This window comes from Dendrobates tinctorius, unplaced genomic scaffold (assembly GCF_039654945.1).
Source record: "Dendrobates tinctorius isolate UK_male_01 unplaced genomic scaffold, ASM3965494v1 ptg000107l, whole genome shotgun sequence".
In the NCBI taxonomy this organism is placed as follows: domain Eukaryota; kingdom Metazoa; phylum Chordata; class Amphibia; order Anura; family Dendrobatidae; genus Dendrobates; species Dendrobates tinctorius.
The window spans coordinates 21,540,695-21,553,674 of NW_027361775.1; the positions used below are offsets into that span (position 1 = coordinate 21,540,695).

Here is a 12,980-nt window from a genome sequence, read left to right on the forward strand (position 1 = left end):
TTTTGCAAAGTATTAATTACATTTCAGTAAGTGTGTTCAATACTTCCAACCCCCTCCCCCCAGTGTCATGTCTTATTAGCACTCAAAACATACCGCAATTTGACTTCAGTGGTTTGATTTCTTTCCTGTGTGGGTTGTATGTGTTGTTACAGACATCTGGTGAGAATTTTATGTCAAGAGCACCTTTAGAAACATATTTACTTAGAAAATTATTGACGTGTTCAACAATTATTTCATCCGCTGTATATTGAGTTCTTTTATACAGGGGCAATAATGTGAATGCAGCATTGGAGCCACATAGAAGGGCATATTATGATTTTTAGATATTTTTTGTAAATCTTCTGAACCTTGAGCAGAAACATGGTTTAACTGGATCCCATTCAACTGTTACCCATCATATGGAACGGATGTGAATTGGGCAACATTTGTATTCTAAATGCTATGCACATAAACTGTCGCACTTATTTGGTGCAAGGATGACAACTGGTTTGTCAATTCACTGAGTTGATACTGCAGTGCTACACAAAACGCTACATGTTCGGCCACCAGAAGAGCGGACTAAACCAAGCATGTCATATTCCATGCAATGTGGAGCCTTGTGTAGCTGGGCCACTCATCAGGCAATCCAAATACTTCAGATGAAATCCTGCAGTGACATCTCCTGTTGTGAGAAAGCACTGCCATTCAAGTATCCATGTTAAAGTTAGCAAACCAGAGAAACCAGCTTACAAAAAACAATCGGCTGGGGGAGAAGAGTCTACTACGCGGATGCCCCAAGATAGGTCATAAAAGCCAATTGCGAATTACCCAATGGGCCTAAAGCTCTGTTCCAACAACATTTTTCCTAATACAACAGTCTCAAATGTTTGACTAATGTCTTTTGATTGGAAAAAAAAAATTTGCATATTTGCTAACATTCACATATTGATCACATGATCATCGTAATTTTGACGTGACTAAAAGGAGATTTGTGTACTCACCGAAAAATCTTTCTCTTAGCCTTTAATTGGGGGACACAGAACCGTGGGTGTTATGCTGCTGTCCACTAGGAGGCGACACTATGCATAATCTGAAAAAGATTAACTTTGGCTCCTCCTCTGCAGTATACACCCCTGGACGGCGTCAGCCTTCTCCAGTTTTGTGCAAAAGCATTAGGAGGAATATACCAGAAACATAACCATGCCTGTAAGAAGGCTACCATAAACGAGCTCAAACAATATGAGAACCCAGCTCAAACAATATGAGAACCCAAACGTAACAACGGCCCGCAAGGGCAACAGGGTGGGAGCTGTGTCCCCCAATTAAAGGCTAAGAGAAAGAGATTTTACGGTGAGTACACAAAAATCTCCTTTATTCTGTCGCCTTATTGGGGGACACAGAACCGTGGGATGTCCCAAAGCAGTCCCTGGGTGGGAAGCAGTGGACGAATATTGTACTGACAGTTCCCTAAATTTGGGGTACTGCCGCCTGCAGGACCCGTCTACCCAGGCTCGCATACGCTGAGGACTGGGTATGCACTCTGTAGTGTTTTATAAATGTGTGCAGGCTAGTCCAAGTGGCTGCCTTACACACTTGATGTGCCGAGGCTTGATGCTGAATAGCCCAAGAGGCCCCTACCGCCCGCGTAGAGTGAGCCGTGATACCGGCCGGAAGAGCAAAATTGTTAAGGCGGTAAGCTTCTTGAATGGTGGACTTGATCCACCTAGCAAGGGTGGCGTTGAAAGCCGGTAGGCCCTTGCGAACGCCTTCTGGAAGAAGGAAAAGTGAATTAGACTTCCGGAAGGGAGCAGTCCTAGACACGTAAATACGCAATGCCCTGACAAAGTCTAGCGTATGCAGAGCCTTCTCCACTCTATGAACGGGAACCGGGCAAAGAGATGGTAATGAGATTTTCTCATTGAGGTGGAAGGTGGACAAAACCTTCGGAAGGAAGGATGGCACTGTACGGAGAACCACCTTGTCCTGATGAAAAACCAGGAAGGGTTGTCTGCAGGAAAGAGCTGAAAGTTCGGACACCCTGCGTAGCGAGGTGATTGCCACCAGGAAAAACCACTTCCTGTGATAGAAAGCGGAGTGAGTCCTCCTTTAGGGGTTCAAAAGGTGTCTGTAGTGCTGTCAAGACCAGGTTGAGGTCCCACGTCTCCGACGGATGTTTGTAGGGGGGAACCAATCGAGAAACCCCTTGGAGAAAAGTCTTCACTTGCGGCTTGTTAGCAAAATGCCTCTGAAAGAGCACTGAAAGCGCTGACACCTGGCTCTTAAGCGAGCCCAGGGATAGCCCGGCGTCCAGGCCTGACTGAAGGAAACCGAGGACCTTTGGAAGAGAATAGGGGAGTGGGATGTGCCCACGAAATTCGCACCATGTGAAGAAAGCCTTCCAGGTACGATAGTAAGTTTTGGCTGAAGTTGGCTTTCGAGCCCCGATCATGGTTTTAACAACGTCCGATGAAAAACCTGCTTGGGTCAAAAACCAGGTCTCAATGGCCACGCCGTCAAATCGAGAGCCCCTGATTTCTGGTGGAAGAACAGGCCTTGTGACAGAAGTTCGGGACGTGTGGGGAGAAGCCAGGGAGCGTCTGCTGTGAGTTGCACTACGTCGGCGTACCATGTACGCCTGGGCCAGTCTGGAGCGAATAGGATGGTGGGGAACACCCTCTTGTTTGATCTTCCTCAGGACTCTGGAAATCAGGGGAAGGGGTGGAAAAATGTACAGAAGCTGGAACTGGGTCCAGTCCTGAACCAGGGCATCTGCTCCGAGCGACTGCGGATCGCGCGTCCTGGCCATGAAATTGGGAACTTTGGCATTGAGATGGGATGCCATCAGAACCACGTCCGGGGTCCCCCAACGATGGCAGATCTGATGGAAAACTTCGGGATGGAGAGACCACTCCCCCGAGTCCATTCCTTGACGGCTGAGATAGTCGGCTTCCCAGTTGTCCACACCCGGAATGTGGACCGCAGAGAGTACCGACCTCGCATCCTCCGCCCAGTGTAGGATACGTGTTACTTCGTTCATCGCCTGGATGCTGCGGGTGCCGCCTTGATGGTTCACGTATGCCACCGCCGTGGCATTGTCCGACTGCACTCTGATATGAGAGTCTGCTAGCAAGTGATGGAAGGCTTTCAATGCCAGGAAGATGGCCCGAATTTCCAGGATGTTGATGGGCATGGTCACTTCCATTGGTGACCACTTGCCTTGCGCTCTGTGATGTAGGTGTACCGCGCTCCAGCCCGTAAGGCTTGCGCCGGTGGTCAAAACCTCAGTGACCGGAGAGAAAAGGATTTTCCCATTGCAAGCGAGGTTGGCAGGAGCCACCAGTGCAGGAACCTCCTGGTTTTCGCTGATAACCGGAACTCTCTCGAGGGAGAAAAGATTCCTGTCCCAGGACTTGAGGATGGTGTCTGAGGTGAATCTGGGCAAATGGTACCGCCTCCATTGCCGCTGCCATCCTGCCCAGTCCGCTCATGGCATACCGGAGAGATCGGGGGAAACCGCGGAGGAGAGTGTGAACTCCCAAACGGAGGGCCAGTGCCTTGTCCCTGGCGAGGATCACCAGACCCCTGGAGGTGTCAAATAGCATCCCCAGGAAGGTCAGAGACTGACTTGGGGTAGTCGTCAGCCTAGAGACTGGAGGATCCACTTTAGGCGGATCTGTCCAATCCTTAGTGTCCTTCTGTGGGAAGGGGTACTTTGCTTTCAAGTATTTGCGATTGGCGTTTTCTCAGGCTGCGAAAAATGCTTAGAAAGTTTTTTTTTTTTCCAGGTGATCAAGAAAGACCTCAGATGGTTTCTGAACACTTTCAAAGGAAATCTTGTGTTCTGGTACTTCAGGGGTTGGATCAGAAAAGTCTAGCACCCGAAGGATGGAAGAGATTATATCCTCAACTAGCGCAGCATTGCTAGGGGGACAAGGGAGCAGAGCGTTCTCTGTTTCAACAACCGGACAACCGCGGAGTCACATATGCCCTCTGAGTCTTGTGTGGTCTGGGATCGTTGTGGAGATCCACATTGTCTCTATCAGGGGACGGTCTCGGTGACCTGTAGCCACTGTCTCTCCCTGGAGGGGGACGACCTAGTGCTATGTGAGGACGCAGATGAACACGACCTGTGGGTCCGCTTACGTCTCGAACTGTCGTAAGCGGCCTGTTCCTGATACCGGACATCCCTTTGCTGGGTAACGTTCATAGTCGAGACATGACCCTGCAGGAGCCTGCAGTAGTGAGGAGGTCAGGTTATCTATAGACTTTGTTATAGACTGCGACATCTGAGTCGCCCATTCTGGCGCAGTAGCGGCCGCAGAAGCGTTGCTGTTCTTTGGTTACAGTCCCAGCAGTGCGGGTACGTGCTGCCGCTGGGGAGAGTGGCCTTGCAGGCTGTGCAGACTGCGTAAAAGCAGTCTTGCCTGGTCCTTTTTTGAGCCCGACATAGTAACTATTCGCAGAGGCCCTACAGGTGTATCTACGCAGAGGAAAGGAGGAGTAGGGGAGCGTTATAGGTTACAGGAACTCACAGCTGAGTACAAAGAACCCAGCTGTGATCTTACCCCACCGGTGCTCCCCCTAGGTCCAGCGCTGATAAATCCTCTTGTGCCCCCCAGAGACTGCTGTGCTGCCTTCAGTTTCTTCAGGTGCAGCAAGATGGCCACCGGATTCTGAGGTGGAGGGGGCGGAGAGCTGAAAAGGGCGCGCGGAGCTATGTAAAAGCGCGCCCTTCCTGTCTCAATCCGCCCCTTCTAGTGTCATTTTTCGTCATCCGGGGGCGGGGCGGGGGGTGGGAATAAGGCGGCGACTTCGGCTAGGCCGAAGCCGCGGCCTAAATTTGATAGCTCATGCCCAGAAGGGCTCCAGGACGGCGCGGTTGTCCGGGGGAGGGTCGGATTCCAACCAGACCCCCCCGGATTGAACGGTAGGCTAGCGGTGGGGACATGAGTGCCACCTGGGCCCTGTGGGGGGTCCCTTTGAGGCGCTATGCAGTTGGTGCTGCCGCAGAGACAGGGGTGCCGGGAGACCTGTCTCTGACAATGCCATGCCTGCCTGCACCTCCCCCGGTCCAAACAGGAGCCCGCAGCTGGGCTGGGGTCCCTGGACATGTAAGTGGCCGAATGGTGCCTGGTACAGGCCCTACCTGCGGTGTCTCAACCTAATGCCCCCAGAGGGGGATTAGGGAGGGTGCTGCTGTCACCGTCAGGGGGCTTCGTCCTACCCTCGACCTCAACCCAGAGCCCAAGGAAACTGGGGAAGGAGGGGGGGTTCTCGACTTCGAACCAGTACCCGAGGGACTGGGGAAGGAGCGACATGGGGAAGAGCCATCTCGACCTCAACCGGGTACCCCTTAATAGGGGACCGAGGAGGGAGCCATGCCGGGGGTCTCACTGGAGACCCGCTTTTCTTCATCTGTAATCCGTTGAAAAAAATTAAGGAAAAAAACGGAAGAGAGAAAAAAATCTTAGGTGTGCCTCCTTGCGACACTAAGCAAAAAACTGGAGAACGCTGACGCCGTCCAGGGGTGTATACTGCAGAGGAGGAGCCAAAGTTAATCTTTTTCAGATTATGCATAGTGTCGCCTCCTAGTGGACAGCAGCATAACACCCACGGTTCTGTGTCCCCCAATAAGGCGACAGAGTAATATATTTTTATGGACTATGGTGCAGATTTTATACCATGTACGGGGGCATTGAGGCCGATTACATTGATTTTAGAAATCTATTTCGACATTCCGCAGCAAACCAGCATTAAAACTACACAAACAAGACACACACGTGGGATTAGAACATTACTTTTGCAGCTCTTCCACCCCACCTTACTACTCCATGTACTACCTGTGTCGACAGGTCACTCATTTCAGTAACCTGCCTCCTTTATAGAAATCGCTTGCTTGCGCAGATCGATTGTCTAGCTATAATGACTTCTTGCGGATCTTACTGCACATGCACAGCCCAGGACACCATCCGTGCTGGTGAGAAATCTTGGTTGTTTTTAGATGAAGGTCACTTTAAAGGGAACCGGTCACCTCGTATTGCCACTATAAGATGCGGCCACTGCCTTTCGGTGCTTATCTACAGCATTACAGATTGCTGTAGAGATAAGGGTGGTCCGATCCGATGGGTGTCGCAGGTCCGGCGCCTCCCATCTTCATGCGATGTCGTCATCCTGCCAGTTTTGTGCCGCACTCCTGTGCAAGCGTACTGATCTACCCTGTTTAGGGCAGAGCTTAGTACTGCAGTGCGCAGGCGGTGGGGCCTCTGTGACCTTTCCCAGCACCGGGCACTGCAGTACTTTGCTTCTGCCCTCAACAGGACAGATCAGTACGCCTGCGCAGGCGTGCGGCATGAAACAAGCAGGATGACGACATTGCATGAAGATGGGAGGCGCTGGAACTGGACCTGCGACACCCATCGGACTGGACCGCCCCCAGGTGAGTAAAATAAACCTTGTTTTTCTTCTCTTTCAGGTGGGACCGGTGGCTTATCTACAGCATTATAGAATGTCGTAGATAAGCCCCAAAAGGCAGTGGGCACATCTTATAGCGGCCAAAACAGGTGACAGTTTCCCTTTAAGGCTAGAAGTATAGGGATGTATTTGCATCAAACTTTAGTTTAGAAAGATACAGTTAAAAGGGCTGACTTAATGATGACCCATTAGAACGGGGGGGGGGGGTTCGGACACCTTGCACTCTCCACTGATCTTTTTCGGAGGTCTCTGGATGTATGGAGAGGAGGAACACCACAGCTTTATACATTGTTTAGCAATTGCTGCAGATTATGACCTATTGAAGGGTCCATAAGTCCCTTGAGGGACCAGGTCTGAAATTTTGAAGGGGAATTTATAGCAACATAACTACAAGATTTCAGCATACAGGAGTCAAAGGAATACCTGAATATTTTACAGTATGCCCAACATGGGAGTTGGGCATGAGAAGCAGCAGAGTTGGCATGGTAGAATGCAAGCCCCATTTAGTAGAAACTAAGAATTGCTTGAGAACTCAAATGATCCAGCAGCAATCCATTGACAAGAAAGTTGTACAGACAACTATCAGGTTTTTTTTTGTTTTTTTAACATCGAAGTTTATGAAAAACGGATCCATTGATTAACCATTCACTTTCTCCAATTTGATAAGGATCTGTTTTTTGCTTCCGAGAGGTTGAAAAAAAAATATTTCATCTGCATCTTTTTTTTTTTTTTTTTTAACAATTTGAAGCCTACGGAAAACTGCTCTGTTAAATGGCAATCTTTTTCTTACTTGCAAAGGCTCCATTTGTTGCTCCCTAGATCAGTTTCGAATGAATGATTACTTGAACGTTCACTTGTCCAGTAGTAGATGGTATATATATATCTCAACCTCCAGGGAGCAAAAAACAGATCCTTTGCAAATAAGTGAAACAAATGTCCATTTAACAGTTCGGTTTTCCATAGGCTTCAAAGTAAAAAAAGAAAAAAAACGGATGCAGATGAATTTTTTTTTTTTTTTATAGGCGGATGAAAAAAGTTGTGTCTGCATAACAGTCTAATAGATCAATCCACCTGAAGGCTCCATAGGCAGAGATGATAGACAAGTGGAAGGTCCACCTATAATGTAGCTTGTAGAGGGTATACCGATTGGTGAGGGCACTAAAAGCCAAAATGAGCTGTAACGTTAAATAAGTTGCCCTTTGGGGACAATTTTTTCTTTTTTTAACTTAAAAAACATTTTAGCATAAAAATATGTATTTTTTTGCAATTGGGTTTCATTAAAAGTTTTGTGCAGTTTGGCTTTGATGTAGTCTATGGTGATTAACAGAGAAGCTCAGATAAGCCGAGATAAAAAGTTATAAACTCCCATCTTAAAAGGCTGACAGATTCTCAGGTTACTCATTCTGCAGCCAGCAATAGACAAAGCAACACAGAGGCTACAGCTAAACACACGGTGCAAAATGTTTAATGAAACACAATAGCAAAAATGAATTTTAGCCTCAAATAGATGCATATAAGAAGCAAAATTGTCCTCAAAGGTGGACAACCCCTTTAATAAAGTAACACAAGTATCCTTCTCCATTTAACCTCAAAATGCATGTTAGATCTAATATTTCAAACAAACGCCTTCATTTCTCCTGAACCAAGGCTCCATGAAATCATAATTGAACTATTGGTAGCAGTAAAAAAAAAAAAATAAAAATAATAGAACTTGACGACTTTAACACTCCATAAAGTGGGGATCCATGTACTAATATGGGAGTCCGAGGCCTATTTAGCATACAGAAATACAGGACACATTATGTAAGGTTCTCATTTATTTCCAGTTTCTGTGAAAAGAGGTTCTGGGGAAGTTTTGTATGTCAGAATCATTAAATACTTAATAAAGAAAGCAAAAAGTATTTACAAATTTCATTCTTACTTGGTTTAATAATTACAAGAACCTCCAAAACATTTGGAAGGACAAATAACCAAAAGGCTTTGCTTTCTCTATAAATACAGAATTTGCTAGGGTTGAGAGTCGCCTCTTTTCAAAACGTGGTGATCTGAATAGAAATAAAATGATCTACTCCACTCAGAAGGGAGATCTGATAAAAAAAGAAAAAAAAAAAAAAAAATCAATGAATTATTACAAATCAATTAGAAGTTCATTGTTTTATTGAAAAGAAAAAAAAAAAAAAATTATTCGGTCAGTGTCCTGAACCCCAGTATGCGCTGGAGAACAAAACACACGATTCAAAAATGGCTTGCTGCCATCTTCAAACCAAAAACAATTTGTAATAATTATATATATTTATATATATATATTTATATATCTATATTTCAGCCATAAAGAGCAATAGAGAAGCTCAAGTGCTCCGTCCCACTGAAGCATGAAGGCTCCAACTGCTCTTCAGGAAAAGGGAGGAGGAAAAACAAAAAAAAAAGTCTGCACAAGTGAAAGGACTGCCTATGCCCCCCTACCCCACTTACGTGATGTAGAGGGGACAGAAAGAGGAACACAGCTTTCCACCCTTCTTTCAGCAGTCCCAAAATACCTCAAGTATTCTGTATTCTTACTAAGTGAAACCCCAAGAGATTGTTGCATTAACAGAAAAAAAAATAAAACAACCATTGCCGACTGCCCGTGTGGCCAAGGCATCGTTCTACCAACTGCCTGCAAATACCAGGTGCTTTGACCGTCAATGCCTTCGTGCCAGGCTACCTCCCACCCTCTGTCAGGCTTTATCATTCAGCAAAGAGTCAATACATTCTCACAAATGCAAAATCATTGGGATTCATGTGTTTCTTTGTTAAAAGTCTGCTGGGGGGAGAAAAAAAAAAAAAAAAAAAAGGAAAATATAAAATAAAAACTGGAAGCCCCAAAGAAATTGAGAGCAAGCTTAAAGGCGAATTTCTAGTCCTTGTGATCAGTGTCGGATTCATCCTCTGCTTCTCGCAACCATGTGAAGAAGGCTGTTACTGATTTTAGGGCGACACCTTTGCCTTGCTGCTCCAATGGGTCCTTGCTAGATTCCCACTTGTAAAATGGTTCTTCCTTTATCACATCCTCATCATATAACGCATCAAAGAACATCCTTAAGAGGTCTAAGAGAGAGCACAACACTAGTTAGTACATTACACAAATGTAAAACGCAGTTAACCGCTCTTTTACTACATGTTTCTTTTTTTAATAGGTCACTCAATTATATAACGACATCACATCCTCCAGCCCTGTACCGAAATTCGCCTTGCACCACACTCAGCACTGGCATGGTGCTTTTATTGCAAGGGCCTTGCCTTGTATTTACCCACTGCCATATTCACCTTCTACTGGCGCCGCTATAGTCCCACGGCACCATCTTCTGACTGCAACTTTTGCACAAGTCAAAAGTAACGGTCACAAGCTCTTAATGCAAGTCTATGAAAGCCAGAACGAGGAGCTCAAACTTTGCATTGAAAATAGACCTTTAGGTTTTTTCTTACATGGTCTTCTTTCATTAATACTCAAGATACAATCTATATGCCAGGCGATTCATGACCGCTTCCAATTCACTGATTGGTACATGAGAGAGCAGATTGATGGCAGAACTCCAGTTAAGCTGGATTAAAGTTATTTTTTGAAAATGCAGATGTATGCCCTGGGAGGGAGGGGAAACTGGTTATAACACTAATGGTCAAAGTACTGTAAAATTCTTACTTATCAGATCTTTTTCTGATGCTTTTGTACAATTTTTTTTATTTTAGGTCGATTGCTCAATAAAGACGGTTTCAAAGAAAAAAAGAAAATAGACCTTTGGCTCATTCAAGCAAACACTAGGGCAATGTGGCGGGTCACAAACTGCTGCAGACCAATAGAAGCTAGCGGTAACGATAGAAGGTGAAAGTGTAATGGTGGAGGGCAAGTATAAGATTAGGGGCAGGGACCTTAGATTAGAAGCACCACTCCAGAACTGAAATTAAACGCTGGAGTGGTGCTTCAACTCCTTCAGGATATTTGAAGTATATGTACACACCAACACACGTCATGGAAGGGAAGCACTTCCTGACCAATGAAGTCTATGTACGTAATGGCGATCCCTCATGTGGGCGCGATCACCGCCGGGTGTTCAGCAAACATCACAGCTGACACCAGACTCTCAATGCCCAAAGCGGTGCCGAGGTTTCCATCCGAATCACGCATCTCAGGGAAACCCCAGTAAGCGCTCAGTGCAGAGCACAGAATGTGAGCCGAGCCTTAGTGTAATCTTTGGGAGGAAGAATGAAAAAAAATCAACAGCAGGTGAAGAATTTGTTTTATTTATTGTACACGCCGTTCTTCGTGTGGTATAAGTGATTAGATGACTATTCTTTGGGTCAGTGCGATTACAGGGATACCAGATTTATATCACGTTTTTATGGCTGCTGTCACCCACTAAGATGCTTTTTATTGCAAAAACAAGTTTTTGCATCTCCATATTTTGAGAGCTATAATTTTTCTGTGTTTCTGTCGACAGACTTGTTATTTTGCGGGACGAGTTGACGTTTTTATTGGTAATATTTTCGGGCACAACATTTTTTTGATCGCTTTCTATGCCATTGCTATTTTTGGGAGGCAGAATGAACAAAATTCAGCAATTCAAGAATCTTTTTTTCACTGTGGTAAAATTAATAAAACCGCTTTATTCTCAGGATCCGTACTTTACAGCGTTACCACAGTTAAGATCCTTTCTTTATGTTTTGACACTTTTACATGGTAAAAACTATTTTGCATCCCTTTATTCTGAGACCTATAACTTTATTTTTTCACTGATGGGAGCTGTATGGCAGCTTGTTTTTTTGTCAGACAAGATGTCGTTCTCAAATACCATTTTATTTCAATTAGACTTTTTGATCGCATTTAAATCCACTTTTTGTTCAGCAGAATGATGAAAATGCATAGTTTGTTGCCACTTTTTTATTTGATTTTTTTACGGTGATCACTGAAAGGATTAAACAGTGACAGTTTTATAGGTAGAGTCCTTCTAGACACGGCAAGATTAAATGTGTACTTATGTGTATATTCGTACAATATTTAAGAAAAAAGTTTATTTTGTGATTAATTTTTTTTAAATGTTATTTTTTTTTACTTACTCCCTCTAGGCAACTGCATTTTTTTTTTTATACTCTGATCGCTGGCAATGCATTACACTTGTCAGTCCTGCATTGACAGAAGCCTCTTATAACAAGCTCCTGGAATGGTCCAACAGGCTTACCGTAGCTGGCGGACAGGAATTTGTCATGATGACCATGGATTGCCACAGCAATGATCAGACTCTTTTGAGGACGTTACCCGCTCCTGGCCGTCAGAGCCAGGTCCCTTCAACTTAAGCCAAGCTCCAGAAGGCGATCGTGTGAGCACATGCTCCTGTGCTTCGCGTGATCACCATGATGTAACCATACGTCAAAGGTCGGAAAGCACTAATCGACCATGACATATGGCTAATTTAAAGGTCGTGAAAGGAATAACAGGTTTGTCTATGAATACACAAATATCCAAGAGAAAAAACACCAAATTTTTGTGAACTATTCTAAAATTCAGAAATTGATTTGGGACAAACTCCTTCCAAGTGCTTTTCTGATCTCCCCCTTCCTCACCAATCATCAGCGACTGTACACTACAAAGAGCAAGTCAAGCTGAATCCTGCAGTTTGTTGGTACCTGTTTAATATGCTCCTATCTGTACAGTTTCCTATGTGGGGTCAAGAACTTAATGCTGCATGTCCAATATGTTTTCTGATGCTACCAATCACAGGTTAATGTTAGCACTTTCACATCTATACCTGCCACCTAACCAATCCCACATCCTAATAAAAGAAATAAAGATACTTACTAGGGGGCTGATCAAGCTTCACAACAAGAGCCTGCAAGGCGTACAGAGCTTGTAGTTCCTTGGTTTCATTGTTAAGATATTTTTGAAGCAGCTTAGCTCTGGTGTGGATCACGTTGACATCTACTCTGCAAGGATTCTCAACTAAAAAAAAAAATTAAAAAAAGTCAGTCAGTTTGAGAAGCTACTACTAAATGTCTGTAAAACAAAAGAATTAAACATTTAAAGATCCCACACTTACAGATAATGGCCGAGTTGCAAACAGAACCCATGAGCGTTCTGACAAATGTATTTGAGCACAACTGTTGATCCGTCAAGTTGGCCTGTGGGAACAGAGGAGTAAAATGGTTATCCAAGGCATCAGACAGCTTCATAAGAAATCATTTTATAAATCAGTTTATAATCAGATGCAGAAGTGAACTAAGTACTTGCCCCCTCCTCGTTCTCACAATTTTAATTGGATTTCATTAGAGAAATGGAACTAATTTAAAAAATGGATGAATTGCTTAACTAATGCAAAGGGGAGCCCCATTTATTATGGAGTCTGTCTGGTTTCGGCTAAAGGCCCCGTTACACATAACGATGTCCCAGCGATCCCACCAACGAACTGACATGATGGGATCGCTGGGACAGGTTAGGCTGATCGCTGGTGAGCTGTCACATAGACAGCCCCTCCAGCGATCAGGACCAGCGAGCAAGCTGG

At 45.0% G+C, this 12,980-nt stretch overlaps 1 protein-coding gene across 3 annotated transcripts in view; it reads right to left on the bottom strand.

The window, feature by feature from the left end:
• Positions 1–8,249: 8,249 nt before the first annotated feature.
• EIF4G1 (eukaryotic translation initiation factor 4 gamma 1) overlaps positions 8,250–12,980 on the bottom strand; it is a 139,007-nt gene continuing 134,276 nt past the window's right edge. For all 3 annotated transcript variants that reach the window (XM_073589230.1, XM_073589229.1, XM_073589228.1), the window contains 3 exons: positions 12,519–12,600; positions 12,281–12,421; positions 8,250–9,537 (listed from right to left, as the gene is read on the bottom strand). In XM_073589230.1, coding sequence (XP_073445331.1) covers positions 9,347–9,537; positions 12,281–12,421; positions 12,519–12,600 — 414 coding nt within the window. In that variant the 3' untranslated portion in view covers positions 8,250–9,346. The remainder of the gene's footprint in view (positions 9,538–12,280; positions 12,422–12,518; positions 12,601–12,980) is intronic.